At 40.6% G+C, this 25,227-nt stretch overlaps 1 protein-coding gene across 3 annotated transcripts in view; it reads right to left on the bottom strand.

Moving 5' to 3' along the window:
• Positions 1–25,227, bottom strand: part of STON2 (stonin 2) — an 89,297-nt gene that overhangs the window by 13,167 nt on the left and 50,903 nt on the right. Inside the window, exon 1 of one of the 3 annotated variants that reach the window (XM_089522336.1) lies at positions 2,969–3,005. The exons of the other annotated variants lie outside the window; for them this stretch is intronic. Within the exon in view, the coding sequence (XP_089378462.1) occupies positions 2,969–2,993 (25 nt within the window). The 5' untranslated portion in view covers positions 2,994–3,005. Of the gene's footprint in view, positions 1–2,968; positions 3,006–25,227 lie in introns of those variants that run through there. 3 annotated transcript variants of the gene reach the window in all.

Genomic DNA, 25,227 nt, shown 5'->3' on the forward strand with positions numbered 1-25,227 from the left:
CTTCTTTTTCATCATGCTTTGCTGTTAGCTATTAATTGTTGGTGTCAGGTAGTAAGCCAGATTCTCAAAGCCAAAAGACAGGATTCTACTATATAGACAATTCACAAACACACAGTTCTTTTGCTCATTTATATTTGCCAATGATCCTGTCACCCACTTAAACCTGACAGTAGTCAATGCACAATCTTTCAGTTTGTCATGTTCTATGGCAGAGAAAAAACAATTGACAAATAAGCCAAACACTCAGTGACAGTTTAGCAACCTTTAATTGCATTTTTAAAAATGGAAACTTATTTTATCATAAAAGCATATTCTTGACTTCTAAATGCATCCATGTTCAGCTTATCTACAATGAGACACTAAAGGTTCAAAGGAAATGGAACAAGTAATTTAGATACTTAATGGCAAATAATTTATTTGGAGAGTGGGGAGGAAGAAACATAGATTTTATAAGACTTTTTTCTCTTTCCTATAGCCATCCTAGGTCATGTAGTTACAGAACAAAGCAAACAGATATTAACCTAATGGTGAGATTTAATTTTGGCATATTTATATGACTGTAGACTTCTTCAAATAGAAAAACTTGGATGGATGGGTGGATGGATGAAGAGAGATTTGTTTCTTGCTGCAACCCAAGTGTTGTGGTAGGGACACAATGCATTCCCTATCATGTCCCAGTGAAACACAAAACAGCCAGTGTTAAAGGGGAAAGTAGAAATTTTGCTCCCACTGCAACAGTGTTTTCAAGCATAGCAATGATTTTTTCCTGGAACAGTTATTGATAAAGTTTCATTTATATGGCAGAAATAAAAGAGCACTGGAAGGCAATCTCAATTTCTTTAGAGAATCAAGCTTTACTCTTCATAACAGTTTTGCCACATGTAACTTGTTTACTTTTAATGGTAGCCCAAGGCAACTGAATAAATTTAGAATAAAATTTAGAAATTAAAAGATAAGAGAAGTGACCCCTTTCAAGAACTTGAGAGTACAGTAGTAATAAATGGACATGATTTAAAATGGAAGGATACAAAAAGTTAGATCCATCAAGGACATTTTTGGGACTGCTGCTTTTTAATGTTTTGGTATATAATATGGTGTTAGAGTGCCCAGGGTATTGAAGATATTATAAAAGAGCAAACATGGTGCAGTGGTTTTAGCCTTGGAGTATGACTTTGGAGAACAGGGTTCAAATCCCCATTTGGCCATAAAAACCCACTGGCTGACCTTGGGCAGGACACTGTCTATCAGCCTCAAGATGATGTCAATAGCAAACACCTTCTTAAGAAATTTGCCTAGAAGACACTGTAATAGGCTCACCTTAGGGTTGCTATGAATTGGAAACAATGTGAAAGGAAACATGTGAAAGGATAGTTTACAAAAACTCTAGATGGATCTCTCTGAACTGAGTACATGGACACTAAAATAGCAAATGTGGATATTGTAAAGCTAGAACTGGTGCAGAAAAAGGAAATCAAAACAAACAGGGGTCTGGACAAAACTCCATGAGATAAGGTTACAGTGTCGTTGATTCAAATAATAACTGTGTTAGACTGGAAAATCAGTATGCGAAGAGATGTTGTAGCACTTTTGAGACACCGGGGGGGGGGGGGGAGATGGAACGGAAGCCACCCCTGCTGAAGATGGATTGGGACCATGGCAAATACATGCTGTGGCCCCAATCCACCTTGAACCCGGTGAAAAAAGAGTGGATAAGATTTGTTCCTTTTTCGGCTGGGTAAAAACTGGCTTTGCCGTCCCATGGTGGCTTCATGATGCTCTGGCAGGTGTGGTGTGTAAATGCTGCGTTGGTACAGGAGTGGTACAGTCAGCCCTCGCCTTACGCGGAGATCCGTTTCGGATCCCTCCGCGTAAGGCGAATTCCACCTATGCTCAAGCCCCATTGGAAACAATGGGGCTCGTGCACGGCGGTGTGGCAGTGCGGCAGTATGCGGGGCGCAACGGGTGCGCGCGCCCATTCAATTGAATGGGATGCACTGCCCCTTCTGCCCCACACGTGCCCCGTGGCTTGAGCGCGTAAGCTCAAGTGCGCGTAAAGCGCGCCTGCGAATGACGCAGACACGCTGTATGAGTCCACCCATGTCTGGGCCGCCAGGTGGCTTCAAGCTGGCTTCCTGGCATCATTGGGACTTGCGGCGTCTGAATGCCGCACACTGATGACTTTTTGGGGTTGTCTGTTCCAGCCTGAACTGAGAGAAAGAAGTTGGTAGCATGGGGGAAAGGAAGTATGCATTTATCCAACTTAAACAATGCAGTTTTCTATGAGATGCGCTTAGATAAATGTAAATGGGGATCAGGCAAGTTAGTTGTGGATGACTAGTTCAATGACTACTAGTTGTCCTGGGTACAGGCTATCTTCAGAATCAGAGACATCAAAATATTAATTTCTGGGGAACAATAGCAGAAGTAGCTGTTGCTTGCAAGTCCTCCTTGTGGGCTTTCCACAAGGTATCTGCTTGATCACTGTGGAAACCGAACATTTGATTAGATTGATCTTTGGTCTGATCCAGTGGGACTCTTTTTATGTTCCTATGGATGTACTCTTATTTGCAAAGTCTGCTCCTATTTACTTAATACCAGTTGGGTTCTATTTCTTTGTTACCTTACAATCTAATGATGGATGGAATTCATAATCAAACACAGCAGCATAACCAATAATACCTCATTGATACATAATGCCTTAACCCTTTCATTCAGCACACAGAGTGCATAGAACTGGGCCTAAGCTACCATAAGTATGAAAATCTTGGCAAATGGCAGAGCACTCACCCACAAACCACATAATTTATATGTACAGGCACAGTCCTAACCCAACTTCATTTCTCATGTGTCTCAAGCCATTTCCAACTTATGTTGACCCTAAGGTGATCCTATCATGGGGGTTTCTAGGCAAGATTTGTTCAGGAGGTTTGCCTTTGTCTTCTTCTGAGGATGAGAGAGTTTGACTTACCCAAGGTCACCCAGCGGCTTTCCATAGCCAAGCTGGGATTCGAACCCTGGTCTCCAGAGTCATAGTCCAATGCTCAAATCACTAATCACACTGGCTGTCCCCTTTCAGTATCTGCAATAATATTAGCACACTGGTGGTGAAGGCATTATTCTAAGCCTACTGGACATTTTGTACAAATTACATAAAGGGTGAGAGAATACAATTAGGTTTGCTATGTACGCTGTTCTACTATAGCTGCAGTAGCACAAACAGTTGGCCACACTGGCTGGGGGACTATGGGAGTTGCAAGCCAATAAAGTAGTATGTCCACACTTTGGTTAGTTCTCTATCTATGCTACCTAGAACACATGACGATGTGATGCTGGTGGAAGGAGCAAACCATGCAAATGCTGCTTGCATATGTTACAAATAGGAATTGGTACCTATATCATACTGAAGCAGTTTTCCTGGTAACAACCACATTGCCAGCTAATGTATGAATTAGGAACTTGAATGTCTGTCATATTACCTCCTGATTTAGACAGAAGTGCACTATCATTAATTTTGTTAAATCTGAGTAATTCTATAGTATGGCCAGAAGGTGGTGCCATAAAATCAGATTAAACTAGATGACTTCCTTCTGAGAATATTGTTAGAATTTTACATGCTTAATTGCAAGTACAGTCCCCTCTCCCTAAACTGAAATGATAGAATGTCATTGCAGAGATTCTTACTGTTTACAATGTTACATTTGTTGTCACAATTGCTGTCACAATTAGTTTCTTCATTAGCTCTTTTCATATTTAACTGCACTTGCTGGCTGGCATACAATATTGTTTATTATCTGAGAGTATTTTTATAGTTGGCATGTGATACTATATGTTACAGTAGATGACAGATGATGTACAATGGCTGGCATCCTGTTTGTTAGTCCCAACTAGAGTAGACCCATTCAATTAATGGTTGAATTGTGAGTCATGTGTGTGTTAACTGTCCTTGATTCATCCCTGACTCATGGCGACCCTGTGGATGAAATATCTCCAAACACCCCTGTGCTCTACTGCTCTGTTTAGGTTCTATAAACTCAGGCCTGTGACCTCCCAGATTCAGTCCATACATCTGGTGTGCAGGCTTCCTCTCTCTGCTGTCTTCTACCTCCTTAGCATTATTGCCTTTTCTAGTAAGAGCATTATTGCCTTTTCTAGTAAGTCTTCCCTTCTCATGATGTGGCCAAGTACAAAAGCCTTTGTTTCGCCATCTTGGCTTCCAGGCTTCAGGTTTGATCTCAGGTGTATGGGGCTTCCACATGGGGGGCAGTGAAGACGCCTCACCTGGGGCCGTTTCTGACCCGCAGTTTCCATACCGCCGCCTCGGAGGACGCTGCAAAGAGAGAGGCAGCTTCTGCACGGGCAGCCAAAAACGGGGCTTTTTTTTTCTTTTGCCGGCTGGCGGATGCGCAGCTGCGCAGCTGCGGCGCTCAGCACCGGCGGCAGAAAGCCTATGTGCACATTTAAAGCACCCAGGCCCCTTTAAACTTTTTCCCTCGCCCTGCCCAAGAACAATGGTGGTCTCCTGCCAGCTGGTGATCAGCTGGTGTTGGCATCCTTGTCCGCTTGCACGTTGGTAGTGTCACCAGCATCATGAATGCCTCCTCTCCTTTGGTCCCCACGCTCTTGCTGAATCTGCAATGCACAGCCACAGCTGTCGCCGCTGCCACCGCTGTCCCCCTGCCGTCCCCCATCACCTCCCTTGTACATGTGTAAATATTTAAAGTTTTAGGGTTTTTTTATTGTTAGGTGAAAATGACACAGGAATGTGTGTAGGGGTTCACTTTAAATTCCAAACTTTCCCCAATTCTAGCAGCGCATGCGTACATGTTGCTCTAGGGTTAGGGTTAGGGTTAGGGTTAGGGTTACAAGCATTAAAATAGAGTGCAGCTGTGCTGCAGCTTCCACATCTGCATGGCATCTGACGCTTTAATTAGAGCCTCGATGCAAACTGCGCATGTTCCAGGACCCCGACTCATTATGCGACGCAGCAGACACGGAACTTTTAAATGGGCAACTTAAATTAGCGGTGTAACAATTCTGGCGTACCGGTGCAGCAGCTTATAGAAAAGAAGCAGGGAAAAGCAGCACCTTTTTAATGCCGCTTCTTCCCGCTTGGGGCGTGCGGGCGGCGTGTTCATGGCGGCATTCAGGTAAGGGCCGTCTGAAGGCTATACCTTCATGACGTCATGAACACACCCCTTTTTGCCCATCTGTATCCCGCCAATGGGTTTAGTCTAGTTAGGACTTAAACAGGATTTCAGACAAATGTAGTTAATAACAGAGCTGGCAGCTTATGAAATATCACATTTTAACACAGCCAAAATCAGTAGGAAACAACACAAGAACCGGCAAGATTAAAACACTGCAATTTTCCAACAACAAACAAATCACATTCAAAGAAATGCAAATCCAGACTTTACTCTGTTATTTTTTATTTGACAATACAAATCACAAAACCAGAACACTGGCCATATTTTGAATACCAGTGCATGTTTGATTTGGCTATACTGAGTGTCAGTTTTGGTAGCCCTCAATAGAAGTATAGTATCTAGATTGCTGGAAGTAATAGCACCACTCTATTCTACTTTGGTCTGACCTCATCTTGAATACTGCATCTGGTTCTGGGCACCACAATTCAAGGAGGATGATGTTGGCAAGCTGGAGCATGTTTAGAGAAGGGTAACTAAAATGGTGAAAGATCTGGAAACCATCCCTGTGAGGAGCAGGCTAGGGAGCTGGGTATGTTTAGCCTGGGGAAGAGAAGGTTAAGGAGTGACAAGATAGGTATGTTTAAATATTTGAAGAGATGCCATATTGAAGATGGAGGAGATTTCTATTCTGCTGCTCCAGAGACCAGTACATGGAGCAATGCATACAAGCTACAGGAAAATACAAGCTACCTAAACATTAGGAAGAACTTCCTGACAGAAGAAAGCTGTTCGACAGTGGACTATGCTGCCTCAGAGAGTCGTGGTCTCTCATTTGGCTTTTGAACAGAGGCCATCTGTCAGGACTGTTTTGATTATGTATTCCTACATGGCAGGGGGTTGGACTGGATGGCCCTCTTCTAACTGTGTTATTTTATGATTCTCAGTAAGGCCTGCTACAGACTGGTGCTATATGCCAGCCTGGGGCTGATTTTAGGGCTCGGGAGAGTGGAGCATCTGCATGCTCCCAAGCTCTACCGTGCGCTACTGGTGCCATCTTGGTGTGTCCCCATATAGATGGGGCATGTAACAATGACATCCACGTGGTGAAGTGCCCAAACAGCACCGTGCCATGCCAATGGCGCCATGTTTGTGCCCTCCCAGAGGCCGCACCATTAGGTTGCTGTGGCCTCCATCGGGGGCAGAAAGGAGTGGCATCTCACTGCCCCTTTCTGCCTGTCTGTTGAGCCCCCAGGTCTGTGGGTAGGGCTTCAGTTTTCATGTAGCATACAGTAATTTAAAGCTGTTCACTGGTTAAGTATAACACCAAGTATTGCTCCTGTAGAGGTAAAAAGAAGAAAAGACCCTTAAAATGAGCAGATGTTATCAGTAAGGTTCGTGTTAATTTCTTACTGCTGAAAAGGAGAAGCCGGACACTAACTAACACTACCTACAGAGCATAGATGTTTTCTCCCTCACTATACAAGTAGAAGTCAAAAAAATGTCTGCCAAAGTGATCAATGACAGTGTATTCCTTCTATTTGTGGCCTAGGGGTTCCCTTTACAGGGCTAGCCCTATCATTGGAGAAAAAGGTCGGTCCTTTTTAGGCAGCAGGATGTAAGTGTGTGTGCATGCATGCATGTGGATGCATGTATGTGCCTTCAAGTTGCCTATCAAAAAATGGTGACCCCATGAATTTCATAGAGTTTTCTTAGGCAAGGAATATTCAGAGGTGGCTTTGCCAGTTCCTTCCTCTAAAAAATAGTCTACAGCACCTGGTATAATTGAATTCCCATCCAAGAAGTTAAACTGGGCTAACTCAGCTGAGCTTTCAAGATCAGATGGGATGTAGTACCTTTACAGTATTTAGGCCCTTAGAGGGAAACAAATAGCTCTTTAATTTATTGTTACTGTATTCTACCTGAGAAAGGTAAAAAGCACTTGTAGGATTTCCTGCCTCATGTGCCAAAATAACTTGGCTGAGTTTGGATACTATACACCATATTTTAAATGTCCCTTTCCTTTATCTGAAAGTAGGGGTACCTTTAAGTAAGTATGCTGGGCATGTGGAAATAAAACACTGATTTTCTAATAAAGGAAAAAAGAAGTTTAAATATACTGATGATGAAATGTTACAGCAAGATCCTTTGGATATGACACTTCTCTGATGATGATTTTCAAGTATTTTTCTTTTGTACTGATCCATAAGTCAAAATTCCACCCACCTTTTCTTTTCCTAAAATATCTCTCTTACATTAGGCATCATAAAGTAGATTCTGATGATTAGGTTTTGTAAAATAGATTTATACTATATATTTGGGCACAGTGACTTCAGTATCTGTCTGTGACCTTGTACCAAATGCTGTGTGGAAAAAGAAAACACTCTTTGTCTGGGAACACACCTCCAGTCACACAAGGACTTCAATGAATGCAGTTCCTGCAGCTTATCATACAAGATACTGTATGTATTCATGGATACAGCAGGCTGCGTGGGTTGAAAACTGCTTGCAATAGGGGAGCAGGCAGCAGCAGGAGGAAGAAATGATGAGAATTCATAAGAGGACCAGGAGCAACTAAAGAGCAAACTTCCCACCCTCTTTATCTGCACTTTTCTGTCTAGAAAGCAGATTATTTTAAGTCGTGTCTGAATGAACTCCCATAATATTCACAGTATTCCCATAAAATGGAAAGAGGAATACACCTTTTCATAATTCATACAAGGTAAAGATGAGCAATAATTGCACAAGCAATATAAAAGTACCTGTGTGGACAAACATGCGTATGATTGCAGCCAGGCACAAACAACTTAGGATTGGTTTGGATGTACATAATACGATAAGGCATATGTAATGGGACTATTTTGTGTGCTACACCAGCATTTTCAAGCTATCTTATTGGTCGCTATAACTGATTATTTCATTTCTGAGCCACTGGGATTAGATAAGGAATATTTCCTTGGAGGCTACAATCAAATACTCAGCACCACCTTTCAATCCAGAAATCAGTCAGAGGAAACTGAATAATGGAAGAACTTTTTGTGTCACTGAACAGACTTCAAAATGGAATTAGGCTTTAAGAGACACATAGGTGATCACCTTCATAAGAGCATGGTCTCATTGTGGTTGAGCTGGAATGTGTCCAAAAGAGGATGATTAAGATGCTAAATGGTCTGCAAGCCATACGATAGCCATCTTCAAATAACTACAAGTCTGTCAAGTGGAAGATGGAGTAAGCTTGTTTTCTACTGTTCCAGAGCACAGGAGCCAAACTAATGGATTCAAATTACAAGAAATATGATTCCACCTAAACATGAGGAAGAGCTTCCTGATGGTAATAGATGTTTGATGGTAGATAGACTTCCTTGAAGATGTCTGTCTCTCCTTCAGTGAAGTTTTTTGAAGGGAGATTGGCTATCCACCTTTCAGAGATGCTTTAGTGGTAGATGCTTGCAAAGGCAGGGAATTAGACTTGGGGTCTCTTCCAACTCTATGATTCTATGATTTATCCATGCTGATTTTTTAAATGTCTTCTATTTTTAAAAAAATTTCCCCATCACACTGAGATAATTTATCTTGCCAGTAGAATATTTTTGGCATTTTGATCTGCATTTTAAAGCTACATAGGGACAGTATATCATTGGTGTCTGTACTCTACTCTGCCTTGTCTCTAAGAAACTCAAGGAAGCATTTTAAGTATTAATGTTCGGATCTAGAAATTAGGCAGAAATATAATAATCTATCCAAGTATTTTACACTGGAGGAGGCAATGAAACAGGGTTTCCCATACCCAAGTCCACACTTACAGTCTCTAAGTCAGGACGGGGCAACATCCCACCTGTTTCCACAGCCTGACACCCTTTTGTTTCTACCAGGTTTAGCACTTCATTGTTCAAGCAGATGCTTCATATTAAGCACAAATGGCTTAAAAACCACAAGTGGCCACAGAACTTGTGAAGGACGCAAACAAGCATAATCACCAATAGCTACTTATGTTGTTGTGTGCCTTCAAGTTGTTTTGGACTTTTGGTGACCCTAAGGCAAACCTATCATGGGATCTTTTGGGGCTGAGAGTGGGAAACTCGCTTAAGGCCACCCAGTGAGTTTCTGTGGCCAAGCGAGGAACCGAAGCCTGATTTCCAGAGTCCATGTCCAATGCTCAACCATTGTACCAAACTGGCTCCAAAATTTTTTGTCATCCTGTGGTGGGCAACCTGTAGCCATCCATCATCTCAGCCAGCATAGCTAGTGGCTAGGGAAACAGACACTGCAGTCAAACAGAAGATCAAAATTTCCTTACTCTTAGCCTAAACTCACCTTTAAATCCATCTAAGTTTGTGCTCTAGTGCACCAGGAATTCATACAAGATTATTAGAAAAAGTCTTATGGCAAGTTAAAAAAAAACCTTATTTATTAGTATGTATGTTTTCAAGGACTAGAGATCACAATGTCACCAGAGTGACCTCTTGAGATTGAAAGTCTAATTTCAGCCACCAGATACACAAATGCTTAAGAGAAGATCTGTTAGTCTGCTAGGGCTGTAGTCTTGAATTACAGCCTCACACATCTGAATTATCTGCCTCATCTTAAGCTCCCATAAGAGATGGGACACATGTAGAAAGTTCGTCATTCTTACAAATACTGTATCAGTGTTGATGTCAGGAATATGTCAGAAGGCTAAGAGAACAACACGCAAGCTTCTCTAATGTGTGCCAGAGCTTTCAGATGAGATCTTACACAGGATTCATTATTGGTAATGCTGCCCATTTCTTCAAGTTGAAACTTTCAAGGAGTGGAATGACAAACACCAGAAAGAAACACACCAGATATCCAGTGGGCATTAAAGCATCAAAAGGACAGCAAGTTCAGGCAAGTTCCCTTTTATATGATGTTTCTTCTTTGCTCTTTATCTGATACACAGTAGCATATTTGCCTTAAAATCTCGCTATGAAAAACACAGTCTAAAACAGAGATTTTCACTCCCTCCTTTCCAATATAAGGACACTCCATTCATATAAAGAAAATCACAGTGGCATTCCAGTGATTGGAACAATACATGTGCTCTGATTTAAGAATTATATGAGGGTTTCTGCAAAACCAGCCACTGGGAAAATAGAGACAATTTGAGTTTCTGTTCTGAAGTGGTATGCAAGGAAACATGTCTTACACTTGGCCCATTAGTCTGTCGATGAGTGGCTATTAGGTCAAAATTAGCAGTTCCAGCTTAAGAAAGAGTTTCATATCTTTACATTTGAAGTCTGACTGTAACCATCCCAATTTCATGGGTGACAATTGATGCTCAAAGCTAGGGTTTAACCACTTCTAAGAATACAGGATGTGTGAACAGATTTATAACCTGGCCTCCAGACTTTCATACAAAGGGCAAGATGGAAAAGCACTGGTCATTTCTATTTTCAAAACATTACCCAGACTATCCCTCATTGGTTTTCTCCTGGATTCAAAAATAGTAACACTGGCTTCCTGCTTTTTGAACCCAGGAGGGTATTTCCCAGGGATCAAATGTTACCTCACTCAGTAATATACTTTCTGCTCAGTATCTCTCAGACTCAGTATATCTTCCATTTGCTGAATAAGCTCAATAGAATGATTGCACAGAGTGGAAGAAGGAAGGACACAAATTGGGAGCTGTACATAATTCACATAAGAGGGTCATTTCTTGGTCTTTCTGTTGGACATAACCTATATCCAGGCACCTTTACATAAACACTTGACAGCAGCACTGGTTGCCTTTTACATTACCTGCAGAGAGTCACTAACTTGGTTGCTGGTGATAAAATTACTGTCATCCCCACACAATTATTGTTGGGGGAGTTGCTTTTGTCCTTGAGGGTGAAGACACAAAAGATAGCCGACAATTCAGTTATGCCATAAGAAGCATCGACATTGCTCTGTGAATGAAAGGAGTGGTGCACTCTCAATAACTATGCCACCTTCCCAACCTCAGACCAGCAGGAGGGATCAGGACAAGAAATGTCTCACTGCTAGCTTTGCTAACCTCAAAGATCACTTGAGGTCGATACTGCTGTCTTCAATTCCTCCTACCCTGTAAATGCACCGTTCAGGTGCATTGGTTAAAAAAAAAGATTAAAATGTCCAAGTCAACTGAAATCACCTATTAAAAATGGTAGATAGACACTAGAGCCAATCTAATCTTGGAAGCTAAGCAGGGTCAGCTCTACTTAGTACTTGGATGGGAGACTGCCAACAAATACCAGGCGCTATAGGCTACATTTCAGGAGAAAGAACTGACAAAGCCACCTTTGAGTTTTCCTTGGCTAAGAAAACCCTATGAAATACCAGAGGTTGCCATAAATTGACATTCACACTGAATCCTTAAAAGGAGGAAATCACATTCATATCTTAATTTTGTCTGGAGGACTCAATTTGCTGCTGCCCTGTTCTCTTCTACTTATCTAATAAGGTACATCAGCCTTGGCTTTGTTTTTCATGCAGTTATATCGAATGTGAAAAATTTAACCAGGAAGTGATGTGACTGTTGTCAGTTTTTCTTTTCTTTTTTCTTTTATTAAGAATTTTAAAAGTACAATAAAAATTACATAAATTATAAGAAAAAATACAAGAAAAAAAGAACTAAAAGAAAAGAACAAAGAAAGAAGAAAACAGTGGTTTTTGGTCTTCCTTTAGATGGCTATATAGTTATTCAAACCTCTCAATCAAAAAATTACAGTAAATTTCTTCATTCAGTTCTCTCTAACCTTCAAAGCCAAAAATTAGCAATGCATTTTGTTTGTTTGTTTGTCACAAAAGGTCCATAAGGGTTTCCAGATCTTTAAGAAATGTAACCATTCCTAAATCAAATCAAATAATTTGTCAATTTCTATTAATTTTATCAGCTTTTGTGACCATTTCTCCATACTGCATAGTGTTGAATTCTTCCATCTTTCCCCACAAATATCTTGTTGCTTTAATCATATAATAGATTAATCTTCCATGGCTCTCTTCTGACTGTATATTCATCATTGCAAAAGAGAAAAGTTCCAGCCTTAATTGAACATTATTTTTTTAAATCATATATTTGCATACAACTTAAATAGCTTTCTAAGCAATTTATTGAACCCCTTGTAACAATACATAATTATCTAAAAAAATTGTTTTACAAAATTACTCTTTAAAATCATGACATAATATAAATCTCAGTCCCTTTGGCCCCATATTTTCCCATTGATTCATCAGGATGTTATAGGCAAAAATTCTTAACCCATTTTGCCATACACTATTCTTGCAGCAACAATCCATAATTTTCTAGACATTAATTTTGTAAACATCTTCTTTTGTATCACAGTCCCTGTACAGATAGGCCGGCCTGGGGGCGGAGTCAGGACGTCGCATCCACATGACGCATGCCCGACCCCCCGAGGTACCATGATGTTGCGCACTGCTCCACATGGCACACGCTGTCATGGTGCTCCTCTGGTGCTGCATCCATACAACGCAGCACTGAAGGTGAACCACCAAGCTGTGGTGGCATGGCTATGGTGCCCTTTCCAATTCACAAAAAGGAGCCACTTTTTGCAGCTCCTTTTCATGCCCTGGAAAGACCAGATCGGGGCCGCAGCGTGAGGGTGCTGTGGCCCCAATCCGGCTGAAGAAGGGCCGGCTCCATGCCGCCCCTTCATGGCTGTCTGAACAGCCCCACAGATTAGTACAAATCTCAATCCTTTTGACCACATTTTCACATTAGTCCATTTGTATATTATAGTCAGAATTCTTAAACCACTTCACCATACCCTCTTTACCTTTTGCTTCACTTTATAAGTAAGTAAGCTACAGACTCCCTACTCCCAGATCTGAACAAATAGCCTATAAAGCAATCTGGTTTTCAATAAGAACCACGGTTGAGGACTGCACTATGATTCTGGAGGCCAGAGTTCAAATCCCTGCTCAGCCATGGAAACCCATTGGATGATCTTGTGCAAGTCACACTTTCTTGGCCTCTGAGGAAGGCAAAAGCAAACCCTGAAATCTTGACAAGAAAAACCCCTAATTACATTCACCGTAAGTGGGAAATGACTTGAAGGCACACAACAACTAGTTTTCAACCACATTGCTTTTGGATAGCCTGTATTTTCTCTGCTTGGGAAACTGACATACTTGGATTCCTAAAGTATTGTATCTGTGGTTATTGTAATTTTTCCCCTTCAGACACCGAGGCTCCAAAAACCATGTAGGTTCACAGTGCTTCACCCATAACAAGAGAGCTATTCATTTACTGACCTTCAGCTCTGAAGTAAGAGACTCTGCTTCAGTTTGGGATCCCGCTATAATAAATATTTCCACCGATCAGATAAACAAGCCTTCATAAGAAAATCTCAGCTGCTAACAGAACTACGCACAATTGCAGGAAATTAACAGAAGCCAATATTGGGTGTTATCTTTGAGCTGTCACTTGCATTTTGTTGTTTCCCCTTTATTTGTGTGCAAACAGAGCCATCCAAGTTCATGGGGTTGCCAAGGGTCACATCACAGAAGCCCATGGAACGGAATTAACTGAGAGGCCACCATTTCCTCTCTCACAACATTTCACACTCACCTTCTCCTGTGGGCCACATGGGCAAAATAGGGAGGGGAGGAAGTTTACTATAAAGAATGTTAGGAACTAAACTCTCCAGTTTCAGAACAAAGCCTGACCTCCAAGAAAACCACAATCTCACAAATGAGCAAGGAACAACAGCATGCAATTCATGACAATGAGATCTGGCAATTATTTTGGGATTACATGCTAAGAAGGACAGGAAATCCATCTTTCCTCCACCATTTCACACCATCAACAACAAACATTTAATTTCCTTAAGAAATTGGAGACCTGTTGCTTCTTGAGTTTCACTCCTGGCTACAAATCACAGGTTCCACACAAGTGATACAAAAACCAGTAAACATATTATTTGTGCTGTTTTAAAATGATCTCTGACCTAGCAAAATCTTGTAGGGCCAGAAAAACTTCTGTGACTTTCTCAGAGCACTGCTATAAAAGAATGTTCCAATGAACATCATCAGTTCAAGTCTGATTTAGACACACAAATCTACAAAGTAGAGACAGTTTCATATAGCAAACAGTTTGTGTGATGGGTTGCCCATTTAGTTCTGGCTACCAAAACAAGGTTGCAAGGTCATGGTTGACATCACTAAAATATCTCAAGATCTGGCAGAGAAGCCTTCACATGTGGTTGTCTCCACATAGTTAAATAAAAAATAATAATTTAAAATTTTTAAATGCTTTTAAATTTTTCTGTAAAAACATAATATCTAACCAGATTTTAACTTTAACCACATGAAACTATGTGCATGTAAATAAACTTAGGTTGTGTATGATATTATAATTTAAAGGTATAATTTTAATTTTGCTAGTTGCTTATATCACAACTATAACCATTACATTCAGTGATATATGGCAATTGTGATGTATTAGTAACATTAGTACAAAAAGACATTACTAAAGATTCTGTTTGGTGTACTATGGGAGGAGATCAATGGAGGGTGACACTGGGTGATGCCAACCTTAGTAATACTTCTTTGGTTTTAGATGACAAGAAACAATAGAACTGAATGTTTTCAGCACAGTGGTGCATGTTTGTCCAAATTGCCTATTAACATCTCCAAGTGATTTCATGTGGAAACTAAATAAAATGAGAGATAGGGTTGAACCCTGTGGGACACCAAAAACCTTGGGAGGCAAAAAGTTATCTCCCAGCATGCTCTTTGGAACCTGACATGATATAAAAAAACAGGAGAAACTGCAAAACAGTCTACCCATGGCCCCACCATCCCACCACAGAACCCACAAGAATACCATGACTGACAGTATCAGAAACAAATGAGACTTTAAGAATTAACAGAATTGTCCTTCCCTTCCCCAGTCCAATTCCCAGCAGACTGCTTATCAAAGTGATTCATGATGTCTTAATCCCATATAATGAACAACATTCAGTTGAAATATGCCCATGTAATCAGTGCCATCCAGATATAGCTAGTGATACACCACCACAAGTTTACTTGGTAAATTAAATCAAAACTGTTAAGATGGCTCCAGGAAGCTTTATCTTTATCCCACTTCTCTCAAGGAAGCAGACACTCCCCTACAGTCAAAACATATATTAAGATATTTTCCCCCCCACACACCGCTTTCATCTGATCTGTCTCCCTTCTCTTTTAAGCCTCTGTTTTGTATTAGCTCCTTTATCCCCAGAATCAAGATGATGCTTAATTGAAAAACAATTATACTGTAGACAACACAGCCATCTGCAAAGCCAGCTCTTCTGAACAAGCCCAGAGGGGGGAAATTCTGAACCTGTTGCTATAGCAGCAAGGCAAACAAGATTCAATGGCAAAATTTGCTGCTTGTTTTATGATCCCATAAGTTCCAAATCCCTGTCCAGCCCACAATCAGTATCTTTTATTGAAGCAGTACAATGAGTATCTTTTAATGAAGCAGTGTATTGCTGTTAACACTTTGAAGAATTGCTGCACAGGAGAAAGATGTAGCTGAAAAGATGAGGGTAGTGGTGGTGGGGACAGGGGAAGACAGCACCAGCACCAAAAAGTAAAACAAAAACAAATTCCTCAGATCACAAAAAAAAAAAAAAAAAAAAAAAAATGTTGGGGGCAGATCACACCCCAGGAATAGCACATTGCAAACTACAATACAAAGAAACATCAACTATTCAAAGAAACAAAATTATAAAATGTGTGAAATTCCCTCACAGAATTGTCATCTTAATGCCAGTTTATATGAACACATACTCTGCTTCAGAATTGACAACATGCAACTGAAGAGATACTTCTTATGAAGATGGGCTTTTGCCATGCATCACATTATCCTCTTCAGCACTTCTGCTTAAGTATAAGGAGACTGCTAAGCAGATGAGGATGGCTAGTTGAAGTAGAGTGGCTACAAACCTCCACATCCTCTTCTTTAACTTTCTTCCCTTATATAGTCTATCGGTCCCTGTAACCCTTGTGTGGGTAGCCTACAAAACTGCAGGTGTTGCTGGACTCGAATTCTCATCATTCTCAGGGATAATCACAGTTGATACTAGTTTCTCACCCCTGCTGTATTCTCTCCTGATCTGTTGGCTAGTCTAACTGTTGGGGAGGGGGGGGGGCAGAAGGACACTTGCATGGAGCAAATCTCTGTGGAAGAAGACTTAATTTATATGAAACACAATATGGGCCAGCTCTAGGAACATCTGTTATTGGTAGATTTTTATCAGATTACAAACTACTGTCAAACTACTGAAGATTTCCACCCTGTCAAATAATAATTGTTTCAGATCTCTCCCAGATCTGAAACAGAACTTGGAAACCTACTTCTTGAACTTCAACTCCTGAATAACCCAGTCCAAGAAAGTAAAGTTTACAAGCTCTGATCTAAATAAGATATCATATCCCACAGTAACCCAGGCAAAAAGGAGGCTTTGTGGGTGGAACTTATTTTACTACATGTGTGCATGTGCCTTCAAGTCATCTGTCAACTTACAGTGACCACCTGAACTTCATAGTTTCCTTAGGCAAGGAATATTCAGAGGTGACTTTGCCAGTTCCTTCCTCTAAAAAATAGTCTATAGCACTTGGTATAATTGGACTCCCATCCAAGAAGTTAAACTGGGCTGACTCTGTTGAGCTTCCAAGATCAGATGGGATGTAGTACCTTTACAGTATTTAGGCCCTTAGAGGAAAACAAATAGCTCTTCAATTTACTGTTACTGTATTCTACCTGAGAAAGGTGAAAAGCACTTGTGGAAATTCCTGCCTCATGTGCAGTGACCACCTAAATTTCATAGTTTTCTTAGGCAAGGAATACTCAGAGGTGACTTTGCCAGTTTCTTTCCTCTGAAATATAGCCTACAGCACCTAGTATTCTTCGATGGTCTCCCACCCAAATACTAATCAGGGCTGACTCTGCTTAGATCTCAGGATCAGACAAGATCTCATGCCTTTAAAGCATCTACTTCACTACAACCACCACCATAAATTTAGAGGGCAGTGATCAACATCCAGGAGTTGGGGAATCTGCACCAATCCTCTGAGGCCCAGGAGCCATTTGCTATTTGACCCCAATTCACCTTGCCCCCCTCCCACCCACACATACACCACATATTTTAGCCTAAAAGTAGATAAATCACACCCACAGAAGCATCCAGGGGGCATATTTGGGGAAAGCTGCCCTGTTTTAAGCTCAAGGAGACCTCCCCCCCAAAACAAAAACAAAAACGAGAAGTAACTAGAAACCAGAACTATGCTGACCTGGATATCTAAATATTGTTTAGGAAAGGTTAATGACTTTTTAAAAAGAAGTCCTCAGTTCCCACTGAGAACTCACAGACGTCAGATAGGCAAGGACAGAAATGGCACAGTAAAGGCATTTTTACATGGTCTCCTCTACAAAAGTAGTGAGTAAGCTATGTGGAAAGGGATCCTGGATATTTTGGTCACTAGAGGAAATAAGCAAAAAGACTAAGAAATGTGGCAGGCTGCATCTATACTGCAGAATTGTTTTAACTGCCATGGCTCAATGCTATGCAATTCTGGGATTTGTAGGTTTGTGAAATATTCCACCTTCTCTGTCAGAGGGCTCTGGTGCCACAACAAACTACAAATCCCATTATTCCATACGATGGCGCCATAAGAGTTAAAGCAGTGTCAAATTGCATTAATTCTTCAGTGTGGCAGCAAGCTTACGTCAAAATCTGAGCATGCTGGCTAAAAATTTGAATCACAGTTTGTGCCCTTTGACATCAGATATTTCATTATTTACAAAGAAGTCAAAAGGCAGGGAAGAAGAGCCACGCTAGTCAGAGCAAAGCCTATCTTGTCCTGTATACTTTTTTCTCACAGAGACTGACCAGATGTCTCTGGGAGTTGTTGTCTAGTACCGGACCTAACTGCCATCTCATTATTTTCAATTGATACATAAACGGATCCTATTCATGTTACTCAGTAAGCTCCACTATGTTCAGTGGGATTTATTATATGGGAAATGTGTTTAGGAATACAGATTTTCAGCAGCTGGATTCCTTGGAACTAAACTAGATAGCCTAAGTTTATCTGTTTTGGGGGAGTACAATTAATAGTCAGAACACATTTCAGTTGGTAATGTATCATTTCTGAATGTCATTTGTACTATAAATAGCAAGGAGTTATGTACACCTTTTGTGCTCAATGTGCTCTTAAATGGTTTGTGGATTCTGGAAGCCTGGGCTAGCCCTTCTTGTAAAAGATCCAGCAGTTCAAGTCAGAACAGAAAAGTGGCTAGATCAGCATTCCTGAGACTATTTCAATCTTTAAGTGTCTGGTCGCAGCCGGACCCTGTAGGCTATAAGATGGCTGTTAGAAGAGACAAGGAAGCAGGAATAAAACAACCTCTTGCTGTTTCTACAATTTCTATTGCTGAGTTGCATTTTGAGAAAGGACAGTTTGCATTTTTAAAAGCAAGATGCAAGCACAACTGGAAATAAACTGTATAATGAAATTCTAGCAAACAACCACCCACCAGGAAAAAAGGAGGGCTCAAAAGCTACTGTTTAAAAGTAATTTATTATAGTTCGAAGAACCCTAGAAAAGGGATTAGTTAATGTTAAACTTACATTATATTTTTGAAAGGACCTCTTTACTTCTTATTTCTCAAAGGTTACTTTAAAACACATGTATCTGAATGCTGTAAGTACTAATTTAAAGCAAACTTGAAAAAATAAATATATATACAATGCTTTAAAAAACAACACACACACACCATACAATTCATAAGAAAGCTACAAAGTATGCCAAAGCCATATTTTTGCAGTTCTGTGTTTTACTTAAAAGTAACTCATTATATAGAAAAGGCATACCAACCAAGTATTACTGAAACAACCTTGCTTGCCTACTGTACTGAGAAGAAACAGTAAGGAGTACAACATTGCCAAAATTAATTTTATGCGTATCTACTCAGAGGTCAAAAGGAGTGGATTATTCCAGATGGAGTTTGTACAGCAAATTTTAAGAAAACCCAAAATTCACCCTTTGATCTGTAGTAGCAGCACCAGTGATGATAATAATTATAGCACTCATGAAGATCCACAGAACAACACAAAAATCACTTATTTGCAAGGACACTGGCCTGTTCCAGCAGCACAATCAAAATTACCCTTGTAATTTAGTTATACTTCTTTTACTGGGGAAAAGAATTAATTACATGCAACACATTGCATCCAAGCTCAGTGGGGAGGTAAATCCCCCTCCTAACAAGTGGTCAATACAGGGAACATTCTGCATTACAAAGATACTCCAAGTCTAGAATTTTTAGATACTGCTTGTGTATTATGAAAGAAAAAAACAAAACATGAGAACACCACTTCATAAATAGCAGCATCACTGAATTTTCTGGATTTAGACAGCATGCACATGCATGTGGACACACTCATACCAGCTGCACCATAACAGTCCATGCTCACCACATTCTTCTTTCTACATGGACCCTTTAAACATTCTCTCACCAGTGTGGGAGCTGCTTTTCGGTCAGCCATTCAGTCAGATGACTAGAGTAATGTGTAAATGATCTGTCAGGATGCCAATTCTAGGACCTGGTCCTGTGTAAGTCATGCCCACCCATGTGGCTGAGTCACTGAAACATTGCCCCAGCTGCATGAGAGCTAGTGTAAGTGTTTGTTCTCACAGCCAACATCAGTGAGGTTTGTAAGCAAGGCCTTGTAAAAGCTTCCAACATCGCCAATATAGGTCAAGATTACAACTCACCCCCGCAGGCGTGACCCACATTTTGAAGCTGTCAAACTGCAAAAAAACAGCATCAGCAACTCATTGGTAGTCTCAGCATATGGTAATCTGCCTGTATGAACTGACCCTGATGAACAGAAATCTGTCCTTACCAGAATGCTCCACAGTCAGAAAATGCATTATGATTAGGTCCATGTGTAAAGAAGGAATGATACAACAAGGTTCTTCTGATACTTGAGGGAGCATCTCTCTCTATAGCTATGCCTGACTGAGGTCTGTTGGAGGGGCTGTCCTGCTAGTAGGAGCGATACACCATGGGAAGACGTAGGGGGGGGCCCTCCTTGTTTCTCAATTTAGAGGCCTTCTGGTGCCAAGTAACTTGCTGCAATCCCTTATGGCATCTATGAATGTATACCCTAGAGCCAGCATAGTGTAGTGGTTTGAAAGTTGGACTCCGAATCTGGAGAACAGGTTTTGATTCCTGGCTCAGCCATAAAACCCACTGGGTGATCTTGGGCAAGCCACACTCTCTCTGCCTCAGAGGATGGCAATGGCAAACTGCCTCTGAAGAAATTTGTAAAAAAAGGAAAAAAGACCCATGATCACCTTAGGGTTATCATAGTTCAAAAATGACTTGAAGGCACAACAACAACACCAAGAAGAAACAAGTGAAGCTTTGAAAGCTTGCAACATGTAAATTGTGCATTTTGGTTGGCCAATACAGGTATCACTATTTGGTGGATTTTGATTGGATTTGCTAAATGGCAACATAGCTACCATTGGATGTTTTCTGGATTTTAAGATACCGCAATAGGGTAATCCTAAAGAGTCAACCAGTGGACTGGATCCTTCCCTTTTGAGGTTTCGACCTCCAACAAAGGTAAACCATTTTTTTCTTCTTAAATTTGGACTGGATTTGGCATGTTTTACCTCAACACCATCTAAAGTGTTCCTGATGAATAAGCATGGAGGCTTCTTTAGAAATCCAGTGTTCTCTGCCTAACAAAGAGGCCTATGGCCTCACAAGGGTGAAGAAATATTGGAATGCAAAGGAAGTGTCTTTGTTGTGATGCAAATGGATGATAAATTTCCTGAACTTTGAAAATCTCCCAGTTGTCACATGGCCAGAAGGAGGAGGTGCCAGCCTGCAAGGTATGTCCCTCCATAACATCATACCATCTTAATTATGAGAAATGCAGGCCTATAGAATCATAGAATCATAGAGTTGGAAGAGACTGCAAGGGCCATCCAGTCCAACCCCCTGCATGAAATCTAAATCAAAGCATCCCCAACAGATGGTCATCAAGCCTCTGTTTAAAAACCTCTAAGGAAGTTTGTTCCACTGTCAAACACCCCTTACTGTCAGGAAGTTCCTCCTAATGCTGAGCTGGAATCTCTTTTCCTGTAGCTTGTATCCATTGCTCCAGGTCTTGTTCTCTGGAGCAGCAGAAAATAAGCGAGCTCCCTCCTCAATATGACATCTCTTCAAGTATTTAAACAGGGCTATCATATCACCTCTTAACCTTCTCTTCTCCAGGCTAAACATCTCCAAACTAACATCTTCAATTTTTTTCTTTTGTTTGGTTTGTAACACCTTGCTTGATGAAGAAGCCAGCGCAGCTTTGAAAGCTTGTAACATGTATATTGTGTATTTGGTTGGTCAATAAAGGTATTGCTGTTTGGTGGATTTTTCACTGGAACAACAATATTTCCCATATTGAGCAGCAGCTGGATCAGTTGATGGGACTCTGTTCCCCTGTTGACCAGGAAGCAGATCCTTCACCATTTTAGTCGCCCTCCTTTGAACACGCTCCACTTTCTCAACATCCTTTTTGAATTGTGGTGCCCAGAACTGGACACAGTATTTCAGGTGGAGCCTGACCAAAGTAGAATACAGTGGCTCTATTACTTCCCTTGATCTAGACACTATACTTCTATTGATCCAGTTTGACACTACCTTGCCAATGCTCAATGCTGTGGAATTCTGGGAATTGTAATTTGTTATGGCACCAGAACTCTCTGACAGAGAAGGCAAAATATCTCACAAAACTATAATTCTCAAAATTCCATAGAATGGGGCCATGGCAGTTCAAATGATGTCAAACTACATTATTTCTGCAGTGTGGATGCAGCCTAAGAGGATAGTTGGAGGGACAGCCATACCACTTCATCACTTGTAGAGTTGCCACATCCATTTATTTCTTACATCCTGCCTGCCTTGCAAAATAAGGACTCAAGGGAGCCCACAAAAAGATTTTAAAACATACAGATATAAGAACACAGAAAGTTATAGTATTAAAACACGATTAAATAAATTATTAAAAACATGACTCAAAAATACATAATTCTAGCACTCAAGCACTTTTTTCTTAGCTGCCAGTAATTACCAAAAGGCCACCTGAACAAAGTGGCATTTGCCAGCCCAGCAGAAGGACAACAAGGAACGGGCCAGCCTAGCCTGGCTTGGAAGGGAGCTCCACAGCCTGGGAGTAGCCACCAAGCAGGTCCTCTGTTTTTAGCCCTAGCAAGCATGCCCCAGGGGTGACAAGACCAAGAGAAGACCTCTTCTAAAGACATCAAAGCCTAGAACACAGCCCTTTGAATATAGTCTGGAAATATGTTGCACCCAACATCTCAGTCTGTTTCTTCTATTTCTCAGATTTAAGGGTAGTGTTTTACATTACCCTAGGGTCTCCTCCTTGGCTGTGTTACAAAGGTTGAAAAGACAACCCTTCAGGGCTTTGAACCAGTACGCTCTTGAGACCCCAGAATCATCTCCTTCCCTTTTTCTTATGCATCATGAAATATACAGACATCTTTTAAAAAATATCCATCATTCATTTTCCATACAGGCAGTCAGCAGCCACTTGAACACTGAGACCTGCGAGTTCTGACAGGATTAAGCTGCACTGTCAAACCCCCTATGAATCCTTTTTCAATTAAGAGAAAATGAACAGTTTTGATTTATTACTAATGAACTTATGGTTCACAATGTATTTACTAGCTTTATTCACCAGCCAATTGTTTATTGTTCCATAAACAATTTACAGCTGACCTACAACTACACATTTGCAGTGTCACCTTTGCAAGTTTACCAATAAAGCTACTTGGGCTGTGAGTATGTTAATATTTATCGCTCAAAAAATCAGAAAGCAAAAACTGCCTTGAAATGAGCAGCATTGTTTATCAACACCAGAGGAGGAGAAATAAGGTTCCAAAATGAAGCTTGAATTATGAAGTGCATAAACAAAATGGATGAGTAAGAGTACTGTCTCCAGAAAGCCACAAGAGCCCAAAGCTCCCCCATCCCTTTGCATGACAATGAGGACAAGACAATAGCATCAAAGGATGTACTGTCCAGCCTCCATACAGCTGATTACATATTCTGCCTAACCCTTATCATCAACACAGAAAAATATACCAATCTCTTAATATTCTAAAAATTTAATCCAAAGTGTTAATTTTGAAGCAGCACTTTCTTCTCAATTAAATTAACTCCATGGAGGGGAATGTTCCAGTGTGGTTTTTGGTATAAATACCAAGTCCTCAGGCTGCACATGAATTAAATTCATAGAACTGTTCCTGCAAGTCATCTCCATCATTTAAATCATAAATAGTTGAAACAGTGGTTAAACTGTATGGGAGGAACATACACAAGAGAGAGGAGAGAGACAATGTGTTGGCACGGTAAGACTGCAGTTATACTAAGACCTGAGAGACCTTGGTTCACAACCCCACTGCCACAAAGCTCAACTTGGAGTGGTAACCAATTTGGCTCATCCAACCTCATAGGAGTGTTATGAAAATACAGTAAAAGGGAAAGGAAATATGACACTCTGAATTACTTTGAGGAAAGATGGATTCAAAAATAATGTTCACAACATTCCACTTAGTACATTAATTTATATGTTTACCCACATGACAAATCCAGGCTGATTCCAGGCATATGTATTTGCTTGCTTGACAGAAAGCAAGTTAACTTTTCTCCAACACTTACAATGTTATCTAGTGGGACTGACTTTTGGAAATACATATTTGCCAGATCGACTTCCACTTATAACCCATAAAATTATGAGCCAAACCTCAGTTAGCTAGTAATAGTAACTGTGCTTAATAACAAAGAAGCCCTGCATGCTCAGGCCAGGTGTCTTGGGACAGAGATAGTCAGTGGTGATTCAGAGACATGTCCACCAATGCTCTGAAATATGGGCAAAATCCAGAAGTCAATTGAGTGGGTTTCTATTTGTCTTTATTTCTGTCGCTCCCCCTACCCAAATCTCCTTTGGAAGGTCTCCCAACCTTTCAAATCAAAATTTAAGGAAGTGGGGAAAGGGACAAATCACTTGCTCCCCAGTGCACTGACTGAATCTATATATTAATGCTCAACATGATTAACTGGGAAAGGCAATAATGCTCAGTAAACTCAAAGGTAGTGGGAGAAGAGGAAGAGCACATTGTAGATGAACTGATTCCATAAAGGAAGGCACAGACCTGCATTTGAAAAACTTGAGCAAGACTGTCGATATCTGTGGCTTTTGGAAATCTGACCTGATGGCAAAATAACAACTCTTCTACCTAAAGCCTTAGAACAAACAACAGGACCTGATGCTGTCTAGACTCAATTAACAACAACAGATTAAAGCCACAAGTAATTATAGACCTGTCTCCAACATATTATGCTGTAGGCTCTTCCCCCCCTCCATTGTATGCTGCTTTCACACTGTGCAGCAATAGCCTGTCTTGCACTGACTTCCAGAGCAGAGTGTCAATGGCCTGACCACTGAAGTCATCACCCTCCCAAGAATTTTTAATAGGATGTTTACAACCAGTCTGACAAGCACTGGTAAATTTTACTGTATGTTTTCAGGCAAAAACTGATCAGTAATAAGCACTCAAGGTAGACAGACTACACTGCAAATATATTAAACTTGCTTGTAGGGAGAGAAATCAGGTTTTTATAGAGTTATATATATATAACATTCATTTTGAAACAAGACTGTATTTTTACACTCCAAGACCGAGGGGGGAGAAAAGTAATACAAGTATACCCACTTAAAGCAGATTTGTCCCATCTCTGTTATAAAATTTGGTACCTAAGGAAAGAACAGGGATAGGTTCCTTCAATACAAAAAGGAAGAGTACTTCAACATGCATACTTTTTAATTCAAAACTAACAATACGTCATTGTGAAATGAAACACCTTGGTCAGGTAAGCCTTGCTTAAGTAAAAAAACCCAACATTTTGAACCTTCTAAAGACCATTTGAAAGCGTCTTACAACATGTTTGGAAACATGTTGGAGGTAGCTAGTGAGCCAGTGTATTCTGATCTCCCCCTTT

This window comes from Sceloporus occidentalis, unplaced genomic scaffold (assembly GCF_023333645.1).
Source record: "Sceloporus occidentalis isolate IW3139 unplaced genomic scaffold, rSceOcc1.0.p SCAF_4, whole genome shotgun sequence".
Classification (NCBI taxonomy): Eukaryota; Metazoa; Chordata; class Lepidosauria; order Squamata; family Phrynosomatidae; genus Sceloporus; species Sceloporus occidentalis.